Source organism: Lygodium microphyllum, chromosome 4 (assembly GCF_053477565.2).
Source record: "Lygodium microphyllum isolate KBCC chromosome 4, Lygodium_microphyllum_v1.1.10, whole genome shotgun sequence".
Classification (NCBI taxonomy): domain Eukaryota; kingdom Viridiplantae; phylum Streptophyta; class Polypodiopsida; order Schizaeales; family Lygodiaceae; genus Lygodium; species Lygodium microphyllum.
Window position 1 is genome coordinate 170248835 of NC_141138.1, and position 22476 is coordinate 170271310.

Genomic DNA, 22476 nt, shown 5'->3' on the forward strand with positions numbered 1-22476 from the left:
AGGGCTCATTATTGTGAGGTTGTGTGTTCAAGGTGCATCACTTGGTTGGACACCTATGTTCACATGGTGTGATCATGGCTATCACCCCCTAGAATCCTTAATTGGTCCTCCTCGGTGGGTTCACTCAGGAGGAGAGTTCCAATGCAAGAGCTCAGCCGTCCATTTAGCTTGCAAACTATCCTTAACTGCAATGCCAACTTGACTCTTGCCCGCTCTCAATGTGTCTTCTCTCAAAGTGGGGCAAATATAAAGGGTTTCTCACTGCAATTCCAGAATTTTCATTTGGCCTCTGACTCACCCAACCATAATGTCACGTTTTCAATCATTTTCCCCGATTCCTGACAGGAACTGGGAGGAGAATGGAAAATGCATTACATACTTTCATTATCTATACAACGATGATGGCACACATAATTTCACGCAACACCACCGGAAAGAATGGAAACTCTGTGATCTCTGCACATTTCAGTAATCCATACAACGCACATACAAATAAGGCTCAGTTCGGAGATCCGTGCACTTATCTGGTATACATGGAATTTGAAGGTGGGTGGGCCAAAATAAAAAGATCTCGTTGCTACTCGAAAAGCGATCTGTCATTTCTTCCAGCAGATTCGGAGGAACCATTTTAGGCCTGTAAAATTTTCTTGAAGATTACATGCCTCCTTCGGGGGTGATTCATATGAGTACACCTCTCAGACAGACTAAAGCTATGGACCACCGAGAATCGCATTTTCAAGGTCTTCCCTGCTTAAAGCGTAGCTGAATTTCCTCTCCATGTCCCTTTCCAGCTTACCAGGCCCACTTTTCAAATATCTGCAAAACAGCAGGCATGAGAAGAGAGAATGCGCCTGGTGGGTCACTGCACTACTTGCATTCACTACTGGGTTCACCTGTAAAGAAATGGTGTGGCAAACATAGAAAACGCAAGCATACGATCACACGGAACATAATATGTAGAATGTTGAATGCTAAAAATGAATTAAGAATGAAGATAATCCAATCACATGACCTCAAACCTCCATGTCTCTAGGACCGGGGCAAGGGTGTCAAGGTAGAGATGTCTAGAGTGGGTGTCACTGGTCAGAATGTATCATACTTGAAGGAATCCCAAAGCGCAGCAACAACAATTTGATAAAGTCTAATCATGGCTGAGTGAACAATACGTAGTGTAGACAGTTTGTAAGGCAGCAAAGCACAGATCTCCCAGGGTAGCTGATGATGTCAGCAGCTAGAAATTGGACCAGTAGGCCAGCGACTAGCAGGACAGGCAGTCCTGGTTGTAAATGCAGGTTCAGCAGCTCTGAAATGGCCACCAGCCGCAAAATGTAGGTCTTGTGATGCTGCAGGAAATGTTGCAGATGATGGGCGGCTATGGACAGCTGTAAACACAGCAGCTGAGAGTTCTGAAACAGGTCACCAAGAAGTACATCGTGTGTAAGCAGGAGGGTGAGATGATGATGAAGATGCTGAGGCAAAGAATGTTCTCCAAAACAGGTTGCATGGCTGGAAAGATGCTATAGATAGCAAGGCAGCACTCATAGAAGGCTCCATGAGCTGATGATGCCTCCAAATGGGTGTAAGCAGCACATAGAAACATGGAACAGGTAGAATGGCACCTTGGAATATCGAAACACAATTCCTCGATGGGCAGACCTGTGCCTTAGTACAGTATTTTCGCACTAAGTTTACTTTATGACCACCTTAGTCTGTGACCAATGCTACTAGTACCCATCAAAATGTTCAAGGATGTAACACTTCTTCCCTTTTGAATCACCGTTGTCCTCAACAATATCCTCAGGAACAGAGTTGGGAAAACGGCCCTTCAATGAGCATACGAACTCCCAAGTAGTTCTGCCTTTGGGTGGTTCTTTCACTTGACCAAATATTTGAGATAAACAATCCAACATAATCATTTAGTACTATGGTCAAGAACCAATTCAGGTTTAAGTGGAACATATTGAGCAATGTCCTCCAACCACGAGACTTCCTCAATCAAAATTATCAATTTAGCTTGTCCCACTCATTCTTTTAGACAATTCACGTGGAACACAAGATGAACTCGGATCTCCGGAGGTAAGTCAAGCTCGTAGGATACACTTCTTATCTACTTGATAATCTGGAACGACCACAATATCTCAAAGATAACTTATAGCAATGGTCAATAGTTATTGAATCAAAACCGTTAGGACTTTTAAGATAAACCCACATATCCTCTCGAACCCCTCATAGAGCATGATATTGGTTAGCATTAAATGTGAAATGATCTCAAATTGTTGTAATGCTTTCCTTTGCAATCGTCAACTCCTACCTATCATGCAAAAAGTCAACCACGAACTATATTTTTACCCCCTTGAGCTTTATGGCAATCAATGGTTGACTCATAACTATACATAAGCACAAACAGACTATAACCAGTAGCCGCATGCCTAGCACTATTATAAGCAAACTCAATCTAAGGAAGGTAGCGCTCCCAATTAGATTGTCTGCCAGAGACGTATGCATGTAGCATAACCTCCATAGTCTGATTTGTCCTCTCGTTTGTCCATCGATCTCAAGATTCTTTGAGGACAACATGGCAATCAAGTTTCCAATTTTTGGAAAACCCCCTACCAAAAATGGCCAATGAACTTAATATCTCAATCAGTGACTATTTTATCGAGCAAACCCATAAATTCTATAAAGATGCTCAACAAAGAGACCTGTCAATAGATCTAGACAGAGATCATCCACCCTCTCCATGCCAAATAGGAGAGGATACAAGGCAGCTCTAAGAGAATGAGAAAGAGAGAAGAGGCTTTTCTATGAACATGGGATTCAAGCACTTTCTTTCATACTGTCCCTCATATGGTTTAGTATTACAGTCCACCCATTTGGTTGTTCACAAAACCATTGTATTTGTGATGTACTTAGTTACTCTTCACAGAGTTCCTTATACTTTGTATTTTACCTCAAGTTATTCACTGATGTATTATTGATAAAAGTTTTCTACCTTGGGAAAAAAGTCTAAATAGCAATGCTATTAGAGTATATAAGATGAATACTTGAGGGTAACATGCCCAAACTTCATGCTGCATGTGCAACATACGCTACTATTACCTACAACTTGCAAGTACATAGATGGAAGTGAATAGATCATACATGAGTGATCATACAAATAAGAGAAGTGTAGGCTTAAGAGAGAGAAGGTTGAGAGAGAGAGAGAGAGGCGAGAGAGAGAGAAAGAAAGAGAGATTAAATCATGTCAACTTATACCTTTTTTTCGTAATTAATACAATTACCTTTTACGAAAAAAAAAAAAAAAGAAAGAGAGATAAAAACATCTACTAAGACCAAAATTGGCCTATGAGACATAACCATGTACAACGATGATCATCGCTAAGTATCAAAGTGTGACATAATAAGATGACATCTTTAATGGCAAATGTGATCTATGATGATAGTAATATATAGTGCCAATAGAAACTACAAAGATATACAATACTGGGACTCACAGGTCATTTTGGCCTCTTGTAGACGTTAATAAAGCATCTCATGTCATTTCATCTCTCTCTTTTTTTTTCCGTAAAAGGTAATTGTATTAATTACGAAAAAAATACAAGATTACTTGATTACAAGATACATGACGACAATCTAAGCCATCATGTGAAGAGGTTCTAAGTACTACAAGTTACAACGTCATGGCAAAGACGCGGAGGAAATTGCCATATGCCAGGGACGTAAGTCCTCCCTAGAGAGCAAATCAGAATGCTGGAGAAGATGCCAATACAAGAGGCCCTTAAGCCTCGCAATATGCCACTGAACATTATAGGCGGAGTCAAAAAGAAAAGCATTCCGAATGGTCCAGTTATGCCAACAGCCCCAATATCGAAGAAAGTGATACATGAGCTTCATATGTGGCTGTGCCGGAGTAGGGTATTTGGGCTGCCCAAAAACCCAATCAAAGGGACGCAGGGTGAAACCAACCACCCCTTGCCAAACAGCCGACAAAAATAACCAGACTTTCTTAGCGATGGGGCAAGAAATAAATCGGTGGCGGGTGGATTCCACAGTAGTGGTGCAAAAGAAACAGGTGCCATTGGAGATTCGTCGCTTGGAAAGAGCTGAAGCAAGCGGAAGACCACCAATCATCACTCTCCAAAGAAAGACTTTATATTTAAAGGGTGTCTTGTTCAACCAGCCCTCCATGACAGTTGCCCTCCACCATGACCGGGATTTACGCAATCCCCATAAAGCATTCGCTTTAGTAACTAGCCATTGATGATCTTTAATCAAAAGATGATACACTTGGTTAGCAGAAGCTTTGCTTAAATTCAGCCGGCCTTGTAGGTCCCAATCCTGCCAGGGATGATCCGAAGCAAGGGCAGGAAAGGGTTGTCTGCTCTGGAGCACCCTCAAAAGCTGTTCCCATAAAGGCCTATATCCACGAGGGATCCTGAAAAGCCTCCTAGCTGTACGAAACGATATAAGCACATTGCGACTGGCAAGGGTGGTATCCGCAACCGAAGACAAGCCCAAACGTGCCATCCGGTTGAATTGTGGTCTAAGCTCATGTTTACCTTCCCATGAAAGTAAACGCGAGACTGCCAGCAATTCCAATTGAAAAGAGTTAGTAGCTAAGCGATCCTCCGCTGGATGCCACTGAGCCTTCTGGAGGACCTGTTTCCAGGAATATACCAAATGAGTAAGCAGCAATGAAGAAGAACTGGAGAACCGCGAATCAGCATTAAGAACATGCTACCAAGAACTCCGGATTTGGGTATTGCCATGCAGAAGCCCATGGCCCTCAAGGAAATAACGGGCTATATCAACCCACGGATGATGATCTGAGCACATGGCGCGGAAAAGAGACCAACAGAGTGCCTGCATGTGAGTTTGGGCATCTAAAATAGCTCCGCCACCCATGCGTTTGGGGGTGCACGCATGCGACCAAGAGATCCAGGAAATACCCACATGCAATGAGTCCTTCCATAGCATGAAACGAATAGACTGAGTAAGAGCATTCAAAGTCGTAGTAGTCCAGGGCAACAATGGCAAGAAATATGTGAGCAGTGGCAACATAATTGTCTGGGCTACTTTGAGGCGAACATGGAAGGGCTAGGCCTGAGACTTCCAATACATAAACTTAGCCACCATTTTCTGAGAAATCCACTGCAGACGCTGCTTTGGGGGAACATCAACACCCAAAGGGTACCCAAGATGCCTGACAATGGAGCCAGGAGGAACAACCAGACCCTGCCAGTCCAAGGACTGCAAATCCGACTCCGTGCAGCTTAGAATGGCTGATTTGAGCGCATTGATACGAAGGCCGGACGCCTGACCAAAGAGACCCCAAATATCCAATGCTTTTCGAAGGTTATCCTTGTCCGCACGCAAAATCATAAAGCTATCATCCACCAGGGATTGGCTAATGAAGTGCTGTCCTGTAGGAAGCGACAGTCCGGCCAACTGAGAAGAGGCTGCCATATGAGATAACATGGAAAGAACTGGATGTGTCGCAAGGGCAAAGAATAGAGGGCTCAAGGGGCACCCCTGTCTGACAGAGCGGGCAAGGACAAATGGCTCAGTAACACCTCCATTCAGCATGACTCGCGAAGACGCCGCCGCGCTAATGGTGTAGATTAGACGAGACATCCGAGCACCAAAGCCCATAGACCAGTCCAGATATTCAAAAGCCTTTTCCAGGTCCAGTTGAATCAGTACTACCTCTTGATTAGAATGCCTTGCATAATCAATTGCCAGTTGAGCATTCAATACATTGTGCAGAATATTTCGGCCCTTAATGAAACCATACTGGAGAGGGTGCACAATGGCAGGGAGATGCTTATGGAGCCGATTCGCCATTACTTTGGAAAAGATTTTGTACATTGAACCCATCAAAGAAATTGGGCACCACTGTGTCAACTTAGATGGCGAAGGAACTTTTGGAAGCAGTTTAATAAGTCCTTCTTTCCATGAGGAAGGCATGATCCCCGTTTCCCACACCTGCTGAAACAAAGCCTGCAATGGTTTCGCCAGTTGGGTAGCAAAAGCTTCAAAGAACTCATTGGTGAGACCATCCCAACCCGGACTTTTATCCTTGGGCAAGTGTAACAAGACGTCCATAACCTCTGCCTCACAAATATCTGACTCCATAGTAGCTTGCATGTCCTACGGAAGCTGATTGCGGACCATGTCATAAAAAACCGAACGGGCCTGAGTAATTTGGGCTGAAGGTGGAGAAGTGGAACCGAGAAGGTCACGGAAATAATTCCTGCACATATGCACAATAGTCTGTGGATCCAGGATAAGGTGGCCTTCTGCATCCTCGAGTCTGGTCATATTCTCTCGAGCAGGAGAGGCGTGGAGAGCTCGAAAGAACTTATGGGTCTGACATGCACTATCTTGCAAAGTCTCTATCAGATGTTGCAATTTGGCCTGCTGATATGATTTCAACTGGAACTCTTTAATAAGATCAGCCACCCGCATGGCCAGTGCGAACAGAAATGCATCATCCGGAGTGTCCACCAGCAGAGAACGAACCAAAACCAGCAGGTCCTCCGCTGCCTGGCGACGCCGCCGACAAAGAGAGGCATGATAGATCCCATACTGCCGAGCAACCCGCTGCACATTAGAGAGCAATCTTTCAAATGACGCAATGCCCTGAGAGGAGAAGTCCAAGAAGAATCTGTCAATCAATTGCTGCATATAGCCCTGAAAGATTGCATGCTTCAAGTAAGACGAGTTGAAACGCAAAGGGAGTCTCTCCAGAAATTGCTTGAAAGGTGCAATGGGTTGTGCAAGCAACTCGAGCTGCAGAGGGAAATGGTCCGACAAGGCATATTGCTGCAACACTTTTATTTCGAGCATCTCAGGAAGAAAATCATCATTCTGCATGATATATATACGGTCCAACCGCGACCATGTTGTTGCATACTGGGCAGAATGGAAAGTAAACCCTGTAGAAGACGGATGCAGCCAGGACCAGAGATCTTGCTTAAGAACAGCAAGAGCCAACTCATGCCACATACGACTTTCAAGCGCATCCATTACCGAATGCTCCGATGTGGACTGGGAAGAATCAACACACATATTGAAATCCCCCATGAAGAAGCCCCGTCTGCCAAGTGACAAGGAGGTCTGCAAAGTCTGCCAAAGCTCCCGACGAGATAACGAATCATTCGGAGCATAGAGGCCAAGTAACCATAAGATTTCCCCTTCGAATAAAATTTCAATTACCAAAAAGCGGCCATGAACATCATTTTTAATAAGAACAGGCTGATATTTGTCAAGTACAATCATGAGCACACCCGAATAGTGCATGGCCTGTGTCCCTGCATAGAACAAACGGAAGCCATGGCAATCCACAACTTTTCCGGCTTCACCGTGACTCTTGTGCTCAACAGCGCACAGGACATCCCACTGATTCTCATACAATGCAGTCCACATGGCATGTTGCTTGTGTCGAGAACAAATTTCTCGCACATTCCACGTGGCTATTTTCATGTGTATTCAAAACAAAATCAGGTATGAGGCACAGCTTGCCTCGATTTGACTTTGTCGGCGAGAATGTCCAGGACTCCCTCGTCCAAGAAATCCGCCAACACCGCAAAAGCGTTCTGAGGACCAGATTTGGAAGTAGACGGCATATCTGCTAGCTTGGGGTTGGAACGGGGATAACGACGGTCCACGGGGTAATGACATTGCCTCTAGTATCAAAAGCCAGCTTAGCAGGTGGACCCTTTGGACGATCCGAATACATTTTCCTGGTGGGCTGAGGACGGGGGGCAGAGGAAACCATAGCAGGAGCAAAGCGCTCGGAAGACAACATTTCCTTCCTGCGTATATATGTACGCATGGAATCTTGTGAGGTAGTAGGCACAGTATTCTTCATGCCAGCAACAACCCTGTTGCCTTTTTTTGCACGTACTTCAACCCAATCAGTGGCACGGGAATCCAGACCCGAAACCTGTTGTTTACCTTTTGCCAGAACTTGGGGCGGGTGGATAGTACCCAGCCACGGAGCATCACACACCATATGTTCCATGGGCGGCACAACATGGCCAACATCTGAAGGGTGTTGCTGCTCCGGGCATTCGGCCATAAAATGCCCCAACTGTCCACAGGAAAAGCAATGTCCTGCAAAATTGCCCCATTTCAAACGAAAGTGTAACGGATGCATGCCAGAGCAATTGAGGTGTAACCAAGCAGGCATTTTCCTTGCAGTGTCCCATAACATACACAAGCGGTTGCGATTCACAGCCCTGAGACTGGGAGGGACCAGAACAGTGCCCACAGCGGCCATAGCATCCTTCAATAGTGGCCAATAAACAGCCGGACAATTTTCCACTTCTATCCACACAGGGCATTCACGTTGCAGCAGACGCTGAAAATCTGCCATCGGGCGCCATGGAACCACATGAACCAACCGGCGATCAAAAAACAAAGGCAGTTTAGACAGGAGAGCAGCACGGTGCATCTCAGATTTCAACAGGACCTCAAAAAAACCTCGGGACCCAACAAAAATCTCTTCAACACATTCCCCTTGTAGCAGACTGTGCAACCACTGGCGAATACGGGAAAGCAGCAGGATTCGACCAGTGAAGAAGAGTATCACGGCGCGATCATAAAACACCAAAAAGGAGCGTAGGACAGTTTTTGGGTCCACGGTGGCTTCCAGAACATTGTCAGGTGCAGAGTCGGAAAAGACTTCCTGATTATGTTGAACATAATCGCCAAGCAGAGTGTTGGCAAATTCCAGCAAATGCTCCCAGTCAACATCCTGAGAGTCCACAGAATCCGAAGCAACCTGCGCATAGGAACGATCCTGATGAACACCTATCTCTTCCGAAGTATGCTTGGTACGTTTACCCGCAGGCTGGATGTCAGGACCAGGGGGCATCTCTTCGGTGCACAGAACCATATCCTCAGGTTCCTCAGCATCAGAATCCGGGCCAAGTGCTGCCACCGTTTGGTCTATGAAATCCAGATCCAAACCAGCCATCGTGTATCACGATCTAATCTCGAAGGAGGACTGACGCACAGTGCAGATCGCTGTTTGTTGAGTTAGAAATCTGCACCCCTGTAAGCTGGTTTCTCACACGGCGGAGGACGACCCTCTACTGTATCACAGAATTCTTTCTGTTATGCCAGAAACCTAGAAGAGGTGAAGTCTGCAGTGCAGCCGCCTGAGTGGTGGGGCAGAGTGCGCGCAGGACCTGACCAGGACGTCACACGAACAGGATGCAGGCATTGACGGGCAGAGGTCGCGAAAGGCAGGTACAGACGACAGGTGGTAGGCGTGCAGGGACAGAGCTCGCAGGAGGACAAGGCCAGAGCTCGCCGAAGGCAGAAACGGCACAGGCGAACACACAAAAGCAGGGACCCGCAATACCTGGTTCCGTCAACGCCCAGGAAAATAGGCCGGAGTGCAACGGCAATATGGCGAAACGAGACGGGGGCTGCCGTCAAGCGTGGCGCAGTCCACCGACAGTAGCGGGGCAGAAACAGGGGCGAGGCGGCGTCCGATCACGTTCCATCGCGTCGCGTCTCCATCTCTCTCTCTCTCTCTCAACTTTTCTCTCTCTCTCTCTCTCTCTCTCTCTCTCTCTCTCTCTCTCTCTCTCTCTCTCTCTCTCTCTCTCTCTCTCTCTCTCACTCTCAAGCATACATGCCTCTTATTTGTATGATCATTCATGTATGATGTATCCACTCCTATGTATGTACTCTTAAGTTGTAGCGCATGTTGTGCATGCAACATATGTCATATAGGTTTTGGCATGTTACCCTCAAGTATTCATCTTATATACTCCAATAGCATTGCTATTTAGACTTTGCGTGTTACCCTCAAGTATTCATCTTATATACTCCAATAGCATTGCTATTTAGACTTTAAACATCTGTTCTATCATCTATAGTTCAAAATAATGAAGTTATTTTTTTTTCGTACTAATATTGTACCGTACCTTATAAAATCTTAAGGTACCATTTAGTACCGTATTTTATCGTACTGTACTGTACCGTACTTCTCGTACCTGACAACTGTATTCTTAACATCCGCATCCCACTTCTTCTTCTACTTCTTCTCCTTCTTTCATAAGGCTGCTAACTCTTTGCAATCCTTCCGCAAGTGGCCCTTCTTACCACAATGATAACACTAGGCCTTTGACTTCTTCTTCTTATCACCCCTCTCTGAAGCTACAAGAGCCTCACCAAAACCTCCATCATGAGACAAAAGCCTCACCTATAGATGCAAAGATGCCTTATGCTTAAGCAATATCAAGGATATGTGTCAAGCTCACAGGTGTATATGATGTCTGCGCCGCAAAGCATTCACCACTCCATCAAACGCTAGGGGCAGCTTGGAGAGTATCATTCCCACGAGATGTGCCTCTGGAAGGACAAACTGCATGTGTCAAAGCTAGTCCTATAAGTCCATGTAACTTATCATCAGTACAAGTGCACAAAGAAGCCATATAGAGAGGATAAGAAGAGAAGATAAAAGAGTGAAGGTATGGAGAGAGAGAGTACAGCCAACCAAACAGCAAAGCCTACACAAACTAAGAGCTTACATGTAGTGATAACAAAATCGGATTAAAAAGGAAGGATAACTCCTATAGAAAGTGGAAAGCAAAGCCAAAAAAATGACAGAAATACCAAAAATAACATGTATAGATAGTCGCCCAGCCAGCAATCAGGAGAAGGACACCAAAATGCAGGCTGATTTGAGTATTAAATGCAGCAGACTAACGTGGACAGGTGAAACAGCTCTCATAGGCCAAAGACCTAGGATCTTGGGCTGAAAATGCCAGCTGTAGGAAACCATAAACAGGCTGAAAAATACCCAGCAGCACATTGTCTAATTAGAAGGGGTAAAGCCGGCCTGTAATCAGCAGAAAAACACAGCACCAGGAGCACAAATCCTGAAATCTAATACCATGTTAGAAGTGGATGCAGCAATGGAAGCATAAACAAGTGCTGAAATATACTGTTGAACACAAATCAAAGGAGAAAGAAAGAGAGAATACTGCAAAGCAGAAAACTCGGAACAATGCTCGGGAAATGGAATCCATATACCAAACATGAGACAGTCGCATACAACAGTGAGTCATTGGCTGTGTGGGCACTTGCACTAGCTCCTCTCTCCAACAGGAAGTCCACATGGTGAATGATGATGACTGAGGAGGAGCCCCAATATATAGGCATAAGATAGGCCTCAAATAAATACTAGCCGATCGGCATTATAAATGCCAAAACTGTCATGAAATGACCACAACAAAAATGCTCAAAATATGTACAATGTGCCCAACCCTAAATGGCATGCACAGACTCACACATGAGCTGACAATACTGCTAACATCAATCTCCTAGCACGCTTCCCAAGGTTGTTTTCAAACTCTAATTTATGCTATAAATTAAGGTTTACAATAAAGAAAAATACAACTTCTCAACCTCCAAGGGTTAGAATGTTCAGATCTTCAGAACAAGGCCAAGAAATGGCTGGAGAATGAGAGAGAATGCTAAATAGAGAGAAAATTCAGACTTCCATCGTGAGAATAGGAAAGAAATCAGCTGCTATCCTCTCTAGACAACCATGAAAGCTATCTCCATTGATGGAACACACCGAATATTATGTTTGTTTGGCTAAAACAACTCTCAAACTGTTGTCACCTACTGCTGTAGTCTCTTCACAGCATGTCATGGAGGGTCTCTTGTTGGCTGGAAATGGCACGTCAACTATTTTAGCAGCTATGGCAACCTTCTCTCTATGTCTCTCAACTTGCACAAGGCAGAAATTTCTCTCTCTCTCTCTGGTCTCTTTTTTTTTCGTAAATCTCTCTCTCTCTCTCTCTCTCTCTCTCTCCTCCAAACCCAAAAACGCCTTTCCCACTTACATGGGCAAGTTTTGCCAAGTGGCAGCCTTCCAAACTCAATTTTTCAGCATTATCTACATTATTAAATTAATTTTCAGTTTTTAGATTCTGAAAATTAATTTAAAATTTACTCTAGTACCTAGAAAATCAGTCTAACTAGCCAACAATTAAATTGGTTACATAGGCAAGTTTCACCAAGTAGTAGCCTTCCAAACTCAAATTTTCAGCATTATCTGCATTATTAAATTAATTGTCAGTTTTAAAATTTTAAAAATTAATTTAATAATTAATTCAATGCCTAGAAAATTAGTCTAACTAGCCAACAATCAAATTGGCTAGGCCAATTCATCTCCTAAGTGTTCCTAAGTCTTCTTAGCCCCTGGATTGGCATTAAGTACCATTAAATGCCAAATCCCTAGTATCATCAACCGATACTTATGGCTAACAAAATGTCTTAGGCTAATTTCTTGCATCAGATACCACCCAATATCTGTGCAACATTATGTAAGACAACTTTTGCCTTTGATATCCATTGATTTTCTCAAGTCCTTGGCTCGCAAGTACGAAATAATGTCAATTGCACTTCACATGTGCAACACATATATAAACATTTGATTAAAAATTAATTCAAATGTTAAGTAAAGCAAGTAAATTTTCACACCCTCGTAATAGCCCTCCCCCTTGAAATCCTTGCAATCGTCCCTAATTGCACTCTCGGATGCATCAAAAGCAAAGTACTACACTAGAATTTCCGCAAGGCATCGTAGTAAAGACAAAGTTGAGTATTGCCAAACCATGCTATTGCCAAACACATGCTGAAAATTACCACTGAGCATCACATAGCATAAGACTCGCTGAGAAACTCAAAAACATTGCCAGAATATCATGGGATACATCCATTACTCACGAGCTAAACTTATCTAGAAAAACCAAACCATAGAATAGCATAAGCCATGGCTAAAACATCAATGGCATCATAACACATGCTACTATCCATACAATCAGCTAAATACCACTGAAAACTAATGACCATTTACCACAAAGCAATACAAGATAAACAATTTGTAATGACCAAAAACCAATGATCCAAAGCTGATCATAACTGATAATACCAAGCACAAAGTCATGCAAATGTATAGTTCCAAAGCTGCAGATAAGAAACCATACCATGTGCATACTAAACATAGTGACTAGTACATTGAATAGTGATCCCCTAGCAAACATACTACCAGCTTCAGTGCCTTGAATGTGTGTCGAATACATCCGAGATCCACTACATCTAGAGCTGTCTGTACTGAGGAGTGGAGATGCTAGCTCCCTCACAAGCATCAGATAATACTCTGGGCCCTTGCTTTGAAACGTAATTGTGTCCAATCCAACGTCGGCTCTAATTGGAAAGCATCAAGGTAAAGCTACAATAGTTGAGGCTGGTCTATCAAGTCGTCCTCCTCCATCCATTTGGCATCCATCAGTGAATAGTTCAGAAACTTCACCAAATATAATTTGGAAACCTTATCCTTGACCTGTCATTCTTTGAATACCAATACCTACTCAGGTACCAAATATCTCATCCAGCTCCTCAACCTCAGGCTGACTTTCAACAGATACATCGTCTAGCACATCACCATGAAAAAGCCTCAATAACCTCACATGAAAGGCATTATGTATCCTCCAATTCGGAGGCAATTTCAGCCTATCGCATGCTGCATTTCATGATAACCAGCACTATCAGATGCATTTACATGACCAGCAATAAATCCTTCTGCTCCAACAGCCCCAAGGTATGCATATACATTTTCATATGGCCCACTTTGTGCCCCAGGCATCATGCCCATGCTACCATTCATGGGATTGTGCATTCCACCTAACATATCTTGATACATTGGATGTGGCACTAGGAACCATACATTGGCTATTGCATACCATAGGGATTTGTGCCATACTTTCCCGTATCCGGTCCTTGATCAACCATTGCACAAAAAATGGTGCCACCACCAAAGTATCCTTGTTGTCCCATGTTTACATTTGCATGAATACCCTACTATCCATATTCCCATGGATTGGCACTACCAAATTGGCCATGCATTTGCACGGTCTCACGGGCACCGACTGTTTGTGCTCATGAGCAACTTCGGGCTCTTCCAATGGAGGCTTAGGCATTTCCTTATGTTCTTCTAGCTATCTCAAAGCTCTAGAAGATATCCTTTTCTCTTTTCTTTTGCTGCCCTTCTTTGAGGCATTCAAGAATCGAGTAAACTAAGGATCCTTTGCTAATTTAGAAAAGAGATTTGTTGTTGTCCTCATCTGATCTTTGTATCTATTATCGAATTCTTCACCTTCTTGCTGGTCATTGTCATCTTGAGGCATGGAAGTCCCTACATATGGGTCATTTCCCACGTTTTCAGCTTGCTGTCCATGTTGAGAACCTTGTCCAAGATCACACATTGCATTTCTCCTTTCACCACATAAATGATCAAGCTGAGATATGCATCATCACCACTTGATCCCATATCATTGGGTGAAAGACATACTTGCTATAATCAGCAGCTGAGCATAATTTCAGCAATAATGCAAAGCTTCTAACTTGCAATCAAGTGTCTTGGGCCCACTAATTCAAAGGATTTGATGGTATCCCGACGATAAAACCATGAAAAGCCTTTCTTCCATGGAGAGGAGGTAATAACCTAATTATAACTTAATTACAACAAGCAATAATTAATGAAATGCTAAAATAATCCTCAAACTACTATCACCTACTACTGTTGTATTCTCTTCGAGGCATGTCACCAACTCCCCAAGGGTCTCTTGCTAGCTAGAAATGACTTTCAATTGTAGCTATAGTAGCCTTTTCTCTGTCTCTCTTAGCTTGCGCAAGGCTGGGATGACCCCCCCCCCCCCTCTCTCTCTCTCTCTCTCTCAAAAACGTCTTTCCTGTTGAGAAATGTGCAATCACATCCACTATAGCCTCTTTGTAAGGAACAACAAGGCAAAGAAACACATTGCAAATAAAGCCTTAGACTAGGTCATGTATGCATGGTTTATTAAAACCACAGTTGGTAAATACCATAGTCACTTTCCAGCTTTTTCCACCTACCAATACCACCTACTCTAAGTCTATAAAAGGCACTCATCCCCACACTCATTTATCTATCATTATCATTCAATTGTACTTGCATTATGCTTGGATAATATCAGTTGTTCTTCTTTGTCATTGCTTATGCCTCATTATGATTGTCTATTTGCTCATCAATGATCCTCCTTAGCATGCATCCTCAATATTTCCACATAGATTTAAAGCGGGTTTCAAGCTAACGAGTCATTAGGCTACTGATTGGGTCATTCCAATTTAAATTTCTGGCTCCCTCCACTTTCCCATGAATCTCTCACCTACCTTTATAGCCACCCACCTTCATTGGAGGGCTTGAATCTCTCAAATCAGGCCATTTCAGCTTGTACTTTCTTCTAGGGAACTCTTCCTCTACTGCAAGCGCTCGTTCCTATCACCTCAAAGCCCGACATTATCGCCTCTTTGCTCCAGCATTGCGCCTGTATCAGCCCGCTGCCCAAAATGCACCTGCAACCTGTCATATTGCTAACACCACGCTTGTAGTCCACGATCTTGACAACTACCATGGGCCTTTGAAAGCCCATGAGATAGGCTTTCTATCCATGAAACAATTTTGGGAAATGATAAGTCTACATATTGCATGAACTGAAAACACAATCGCCTATTGTAACCCTAACCGAGAAGCCATAGCGCTTTCAACTTCAAGCTTTTATTTCACTTCATTTTTATCTGTGCCACTCAAGCCACAGTGTTACCACTCAAATATCATTGGATTTGGCATACATTCTCACAACAAATCATTAAGGAAGGGAGACCTTGCTGAATTTTTTGGCAAGATTGAAGCATAGTCAAGCATAGTGTCTCTTGACACTAATCTAGTGACTCTTGTCACTGTGTCATCTGACACAATCAGCTTTGCCTCTAATCAAATCTTAGTTTTTTGTGCTACTCCAGCATCAAATCAAGAAGGGGAAGACTTGGACCTGCAAGATCTTAAAGGCCTCAAATATCTTTGAAGATTTCAAGTTCAAAGGGCATACTAGTCACCTAGTATCTCTTGATACTAATCACCTAGTGCTTCTTGGCACTTGTGCTCAACTCTTCTGCTGCTGAAATCTAAAATTTTGGAGCTGATTTGTTGTTTATCTTGCAACCTCAACATGGACAAGGACTCACCAACAACTCAATTCAACAGTGTCCGATTTCATACATAGCAAACTAGGATTAAACTCATCCTGATGAAGAAAGGCTTGTGGTCAATTACAAGTGGTCAAGAGAAGAAACCAAGGGAAGCTGCACTTTGAGTCATATGGGATAAAAATGATAATAAGGGTCAAGCTATTATCAAGCTCGAACTTGATGACAGCTACATTCATCATGTTGATGATTGTGAAACCTCTCAAGCAACATGGGATTGATTAGAAACCCCATTTAGAGCTCACTCAAAATCTTCCAAATATGGCTTATTAATTGATTTTTTTAGGCTTGACATAAAAAATAGTACCTCACTTGCAACTCATTTGAATTATATGAAAAGCTTATTAACACAACTTACAGGAATCAACTTGAAGATGAATGAAGACATTTGCATTTGAGTGCTTCTCAAGAGTCTTCCACTTGAGTTTGATAACGTGTCCACCACATTAATCAACATGCCAAAGCTGAAGCTTATGGATATCAAAGCATCTCTCCTAAAAGAAGATCAAGAGCAAGGGAGAAACAAACATCCCAAGAGGAGACCAACAACTCCTCTATGTGAAAGGGAAGAAGAGCATAGTCTGTGATTTTTGTAAGAAAAATGGCCATATTGAGAAGTTTTGTCGTGCTAAGAAAATATCTCAAAGAGCATATCTTGCAACAATCAAAGAAGATGAAGACAACAATGGAGAAGAAGAAGAAGAAAAAGACACCCAATAAGAAAAGGATAGAACTCACTAGTCCCTCTTTTGTAGCTCATTTTCTAAGACTTTTTTAAGGTTTAAATGTAAACTTGCCTAATATTCTTACCATAAGTTCCTATACTCCTCATGTAACCTTTGCACACTATAGCCTCTATACACTTAGTGAGACCTTGTGACAGCCTCTAGCTTTGTATGGTTGGTTCTTTCCATGTCTACACTTAGCAAGGTTCTACTCATGACAGCCTTTGAATACTCAATGTCTTTCTTGGTTGTGATTGAGGAGGGGTGTTGAGAAATGTGCAATCACATCCACTATAGCCTCTTTGTAAGGAACAACAAGGCAAAGAAACACATTGCAAATAAAGCCTCAAACTAGGTCATATATGCATGGTTTATTAAAACCACAGTTGATAAATACCATGGTCACATTCCACCTTTTTCCACCTACCAATACCACATACTGTAAGCCTATAAAAGGCACTCATCCCCACACTCATTTCATCTATCATTATCATTTAGTTGTACGTGCATTATGCTTGGATAATATCAATTGTTCTTCTTTGTCATTGCTTATGCCTCATTATGATTATCTGTTTGCTCATCAGTGATCCTCCTTAGCATGCATCCTCAATATTTCCACATCTCCCACTTGTATGGGCAAGTTTTCCTAAGTGGCAGCCTTCCAAACTCAATATTTCAGCATTATTTGCATTATTAAATTAATTTTCAACTTTAAAATTCTAAAGAGTAGTTTAATCATTATTTTAGTGCCTAGAAAATTAGTCTAACCAGCAAACAATTAAATTGGCTAAGCCAATTCATCTCCCAAGTGTTCCCAAGTCTTCTTAGGCCTTGGATTGGCATTAAGTACCATTAAATGCCAAATCCCTAGTGTCACCAGTTGACACTTATGGCTAACAAAATGTCTTAGACCAATTTTTGGCACCAGATCCCAACTAGTATCTATGCAATATTACTTGAGACAACTTTTGCCTTTGACATCCAAACTGATTTCCTCAGGTCGTTGGCTCATATATATGCAATAATCTCAATTGCACTTTACATGTGCAACACATACTTAAACATTTGATTAAAAATTAATCCAAATGTTAAGTAAAGCGAACAAAATTTCACATCCTTATGACACATTCCATGCCTCCCCACTCCCATCAACCTCTTCTTGTCAATCCTAGCAACAGAGAGGGGTTATGCTCTTTGGCAAGACATCTACATTGATGGATTTCATGGACATACACGTTATCTGATCTTCCATCAGATTTTCTACTTCCCTTGCCTTCGGCCATACCCAAGATTTGATAGAAGCTGGCAGCAAACACATTTTACATTGTCTTCTTCTGTATACATCTCCTGCTTGTGAGTCTTAGTCTAAGTTAGACAAGGACTTTGGGAACTCTATCATTGTCTTAGTCTGCCATTCATTCTTGTGTATCAATCTTGTCCAGCCTTGGTGACCTACATTTTCACATTGGTGGCAGTAAGTCCGATTGATCAGCACTTTGCCACTTACTGGCTGCAGGTCATCCGCCTTCACTCCTTCTTCCATTGACTGCATTCCTTGTCTCTTCTACCACATTCTGGCACCTTCACTAATGTAGGCCAGCAAAAATGCAGGGGCTGACTGTAGCAACCTTGTATTGAGCTTCAGATTAGTGCACACGTGTTCCTTCTTCTCTGCATTCACTTTGTGTCTCTCTTCCCTTCTCTCTCCATGTTCATGATCTGCTTCCAATTGTGCACACTCACAATTTCAGTCCAAGAAGGAAAAAATATAAAGAAGGAAAGTGTCCTAAGACTTGATGTTTATGCTTCCAAACTGTGCCACTCCTTGTGCAAATACCTTAGTCTCAAACTACTTGTAGCTAAGGTCAATCCTAAATTACTCAGTCTGATTAGAAAAACATTTCTTTCATGGTGGGAGGCAAAAAGAAGAAAAAAAAGAGAGGAGAGGAGGAAGGTGGTGCTTTAGCATCAATCCTCCAACTTCTCTACAACTCCTTTTTAAGTGTCTATGTTGTAACCATCTCTAAACATTAATAGCTTAAGCCACAAACATCTAAGGTAGAATACCAACCCTTCTAATCAAAGTAAAATACCACAAAGACCTATGTGGAAATCCTGATTGTCAAGGTCATGTATCTGGCATTTTTTCCACTTGATCTAATTGAGTTCCACACCCTTGTGGCAGAAGTCGACATAGGACTTCATCATTCACCATTGATCTCCAAGATTGTGTGGCCCATTTGAATGAATGATAGCTTAGTTTGGTGCCAGTAAGACTTCTGAGTCTCCCATGGCCTAATTGATTGTAAGAGTGGTTACATAAAGATAAAAAGGCAGATGATAGCCAGGTTCCAGGAGACTCTTCAGCCTCAAAAGCCTCAGCAACACTATTATCAAGATCGTCCATAGAGGAGATCTAAAGAAAAACTTGATCACAATAAGTCTTGCATTCCTCACAAGATTCTAGTAGGATAGAGACTTGCTAAAGGAGGTATTGCAGAGTAGCAGCTGCTTCCATGGTTATTGCAGCAGTCCCCTCACATGACAAGCCTTCAGGCTTGAGGAAGGTGACAAAAGCCCTTAGTTTCACAATGATTTTGGCATGAACAGCAGTTCAAGTCTTGCTGGGTGCATCACTGATTTGGACACTTGTGTTCATATGGCATGTTCAGGAAGGTATGGGCTCTTGCCCACTCAAACACTCGGTTGGTCTTTCTCCTTAGTAGGGCCAGCCATGAGGAGGATCCTAGTGCGATCAAGCTCTATTGCTCATTCGGCTTGCAAGCAATCCCATCTGAGCGTAGGAACATGGTAGTGTGGCTCTTGCCTGCTGTCTCAACTAATATTTGGAGGGGAGGCGTCCCCCCCCCTTCTGGGTGTTCGGTGGTGTGAGTATTATCTCAGGGGGGAAAACAATAATTCAAGTTATTACAATACAACAAGGACAAATGTCCATCCACTAAAGGTCTAGGAGTTGTGGCTCACCTGATATACAAATCGGTTATGTCCAAAGAAAGGCGTGCATGCCAGTCAGGTCGCTCGATGAGCCAGACAGCACGGTCCTCTTTATTCTGAACAAAGCCCAAGCTCCTCAACCAGGCCTCGATACAAGGCAAGCTGTGAGAGTAAAGGGGCTTCTTCTTCTCGGGAAGCTTCTGCATCCACTCATCTTCTACCAGAGAGTTGGCGGCACCCTCAGAAGATCGCGTACGGCCACTCCTTCTTCTTCTCCTCGATCGGGGACTGATGATGATGAGCCGACCACCAGGACACAAGCTCGTTATTGCCGCGCACCTGTTAATGCTGCTGTTGCTGATCGAGCAGAAAACGTCTGTCCTCGCATGGATTGGATCACACGCGCCGGAATGCAACTTGAGAGAAGGAAGTGAAATCATTCTTCTTCCTGAGAGGCCTGGGCAGCGGACCAACGACGGTTTGTGGATACAATCGTTCACGTCATTTTATATCGAACACTTAATACGTACTTTGAAAACAAGGTGATAATAAAATCCACAAGGGCATACGAACACACTGAATTGAAAGAGTTGAGAAGGTCCACATAATTGCAAACATTTGGTTCTTATTTTTGGTCTTTCTATTGTAATAAATAAAAGTAAGCCTTGAAATATTCCCCCCTTGCCTCACCCCCTAGCTCGGTCGATTAGGACATGTGTGTCGCATGAGATTGAGTTGCTCATACCTCAAGTCAGGTGCGTGAGGAATTAATAGGTCAATACAAAAAGCAAAAATGCATCAACACAAGGGCACATGCCTCACACCTCATCATGCCTCAGTGTGAAAATACTCATTCCCACCTAGTTTTGAAAACCAAGGTTCGCCCATCAAACCTGATAAGGCGGACCTTCCCACCTCCAATCTCCTACAAAGGATGCTGCTCCTCCTCCTCCAACCACCAAGCAGTGGATCTCCCGATCCTCCTCCTCCTCCTTTCCTAGCAAACACCCTTTGTCTCCTCTTGTAAGCAAGGGAGGAGCTCTTCTCCTCCACCTAACAATAGCCTTTTAGAAGCACTTCTCTTCCATTGGAAAGTAGATATTCTGATCTTCCCTGTGCAATCCAAGCAAGCTAGTGGCCCTTCTCTATTCATCTCCTCCTCCGTCAAAAGCGCTCATCCTCCAACCAAAGCAAGTAGCCAAAGCACATGTGCCAAAAGCTACCTCCTCTCAGCTGAAATTATCCCATATACCTATTAACCATAAACAAATCATATATGGACCCTTTGACAACTTTCTTCTTATTGAATTTGATGCTAGAGATAGAGGACCCCCAATCCCGGTGTGTGAGATGATTTGTATTGTAAAAGATATAGGGTGAGCTTCTATGGATTCCAACAACTCCTTCAAGGGCTCAAACCTTTTCGGCCATCTTCGGATCACCCTCAATTTTTAGTGCAATCTCCAATCAAACCAAAGAAGGCATTGAGCTTCTCATTGCTTTGGCTCACTTGTAATGACTCCACTCACCACATAGTTGACACTTTTGGCATTGGGGTATCTACTGCAAATTCTTGCAATGAAACTTAAACCTAAGTATATATATATTCCATAAGGCCAAAGGCTTGCACACATTATCATAGATTTCAAAGCTCTCAATCAATTTTCAAATGTTTGTGGAGCTATTGATGGCATGCACATCAAGTTATATAGAAAGCCAAATATGTGATACCTTCTCGCACAATACTAGTGCATGCATCATTTCCATTCGATTTTTTTCCAAGGAATTTGTGATGCAACAAAGCATCTATGGAATGTATGTGTTGCGGCTCTTGGAGGCACAAACAATGCCACATATCGAAAGGCCTCCGAATATAGAAACAAATGAGGGACAAGACAACGTTGGAGGAGCCAATCATGCAACTAGGTAATGTACATGTTACTCCTTATCTCTTGGCCATTGCAGGATATGGAGCTTGTGCCCATCTCATTAATCCCTTGAAGGAGACATGTGCCACTACCAATGGAAATTGGAAGCTTTTTAATTTGACATCTATCAAAGGGAAGAGTGCACATTGAGCATGTGTTTGCTATGTTGAAGAATAGATGGTGCATTTTGTGTGACTTGTTTGTTGAGTTGCATTGCGTCCCAATGTACATAGTGGCATGTTGTGCCATGCATAACTTCCTCATGGATACTTCAAAGCAGGAAGTGAGAGAAGATGATATTGACCCTCGTCTCAATGATAATTTATCAACTTGTCCCACAAGGTCAAAATGCATTGAGGGTCAAGCTCTTAAGCAAGTAGTCTCTTTAATGAGTGGACCTTGCATACACAATTGGATTGACTTTTTTGTATGCCTCATTCTTAGCAAAGTCAAGATTATGAATTTGTATTTCTCCATCATGCATAGCATTAAGTAAAGTTCTTCTATGCCTTTACCTTCCAGCACTCCACACATCAATGTGGTTCAATAAATTTTTATGTTTAATAAGTTCAATTGATGTGTGAAGTTTAATAAGTTCATTTGATGCGTAAGTCTTTATACTTGGATACTTAGTTACTTGCTTCGAATGCTTAAACACTTGGTTATATCCCTACCCACATACTCAATTACCTTAGGTACTTACATAAGTTCTGATTGTAGGTACTTAGATACTTGGTTATATGCTTAGTTAC

At 42.8% G+C, this 22476-nt stretch overlaps 1 protein-coding gene across 1 annotated transcript; it reads right to left on the reverse strand.

Moving 5' to 3' along the window:
- Window positions 1–436: 436 nt before the first annotated feature.
- On the reverse strand, window positions 437–20308 carry LOC148037894 (tRNA dimethylallyltransferase). The gene is made up of 2 exons (XM_087676872.1): window positions 19827–20308; window positions 437–816 (listed from the first exon to the last, which is right to left on the reverse strand). Exons 1-2 carry the CDS (start codon window positions 20234–20236, stop codon window positions 711–713), a joined length of 516 nt encoding a protein of 171 aa, XP_087532998.1. The 5' UTR covers window positions 20237–20308; the 3' UTR covers window positions 437–710.
- Between the last annotated feature and the right edge of the window lie 2168 nt (window positions 20309–22476).

Excerpts from the sequence above, each read along its gene's own strand:
- LOC148037894 (XM_087676872.1), bottom strand. The coding sequence starts at position 20,236 with ATGATTTCACTTCCTTCTCTCAAGTTGCATTCCGGCGCGTGTGATCCA. Across the intron at positions 817-19,826 it reads ATAACCGATTTGTATATCAG|ATATTTGAAAAGTGGGCCTG; the intron begins GTGAGCCACAAC and ends GCTGTTTTGCAG.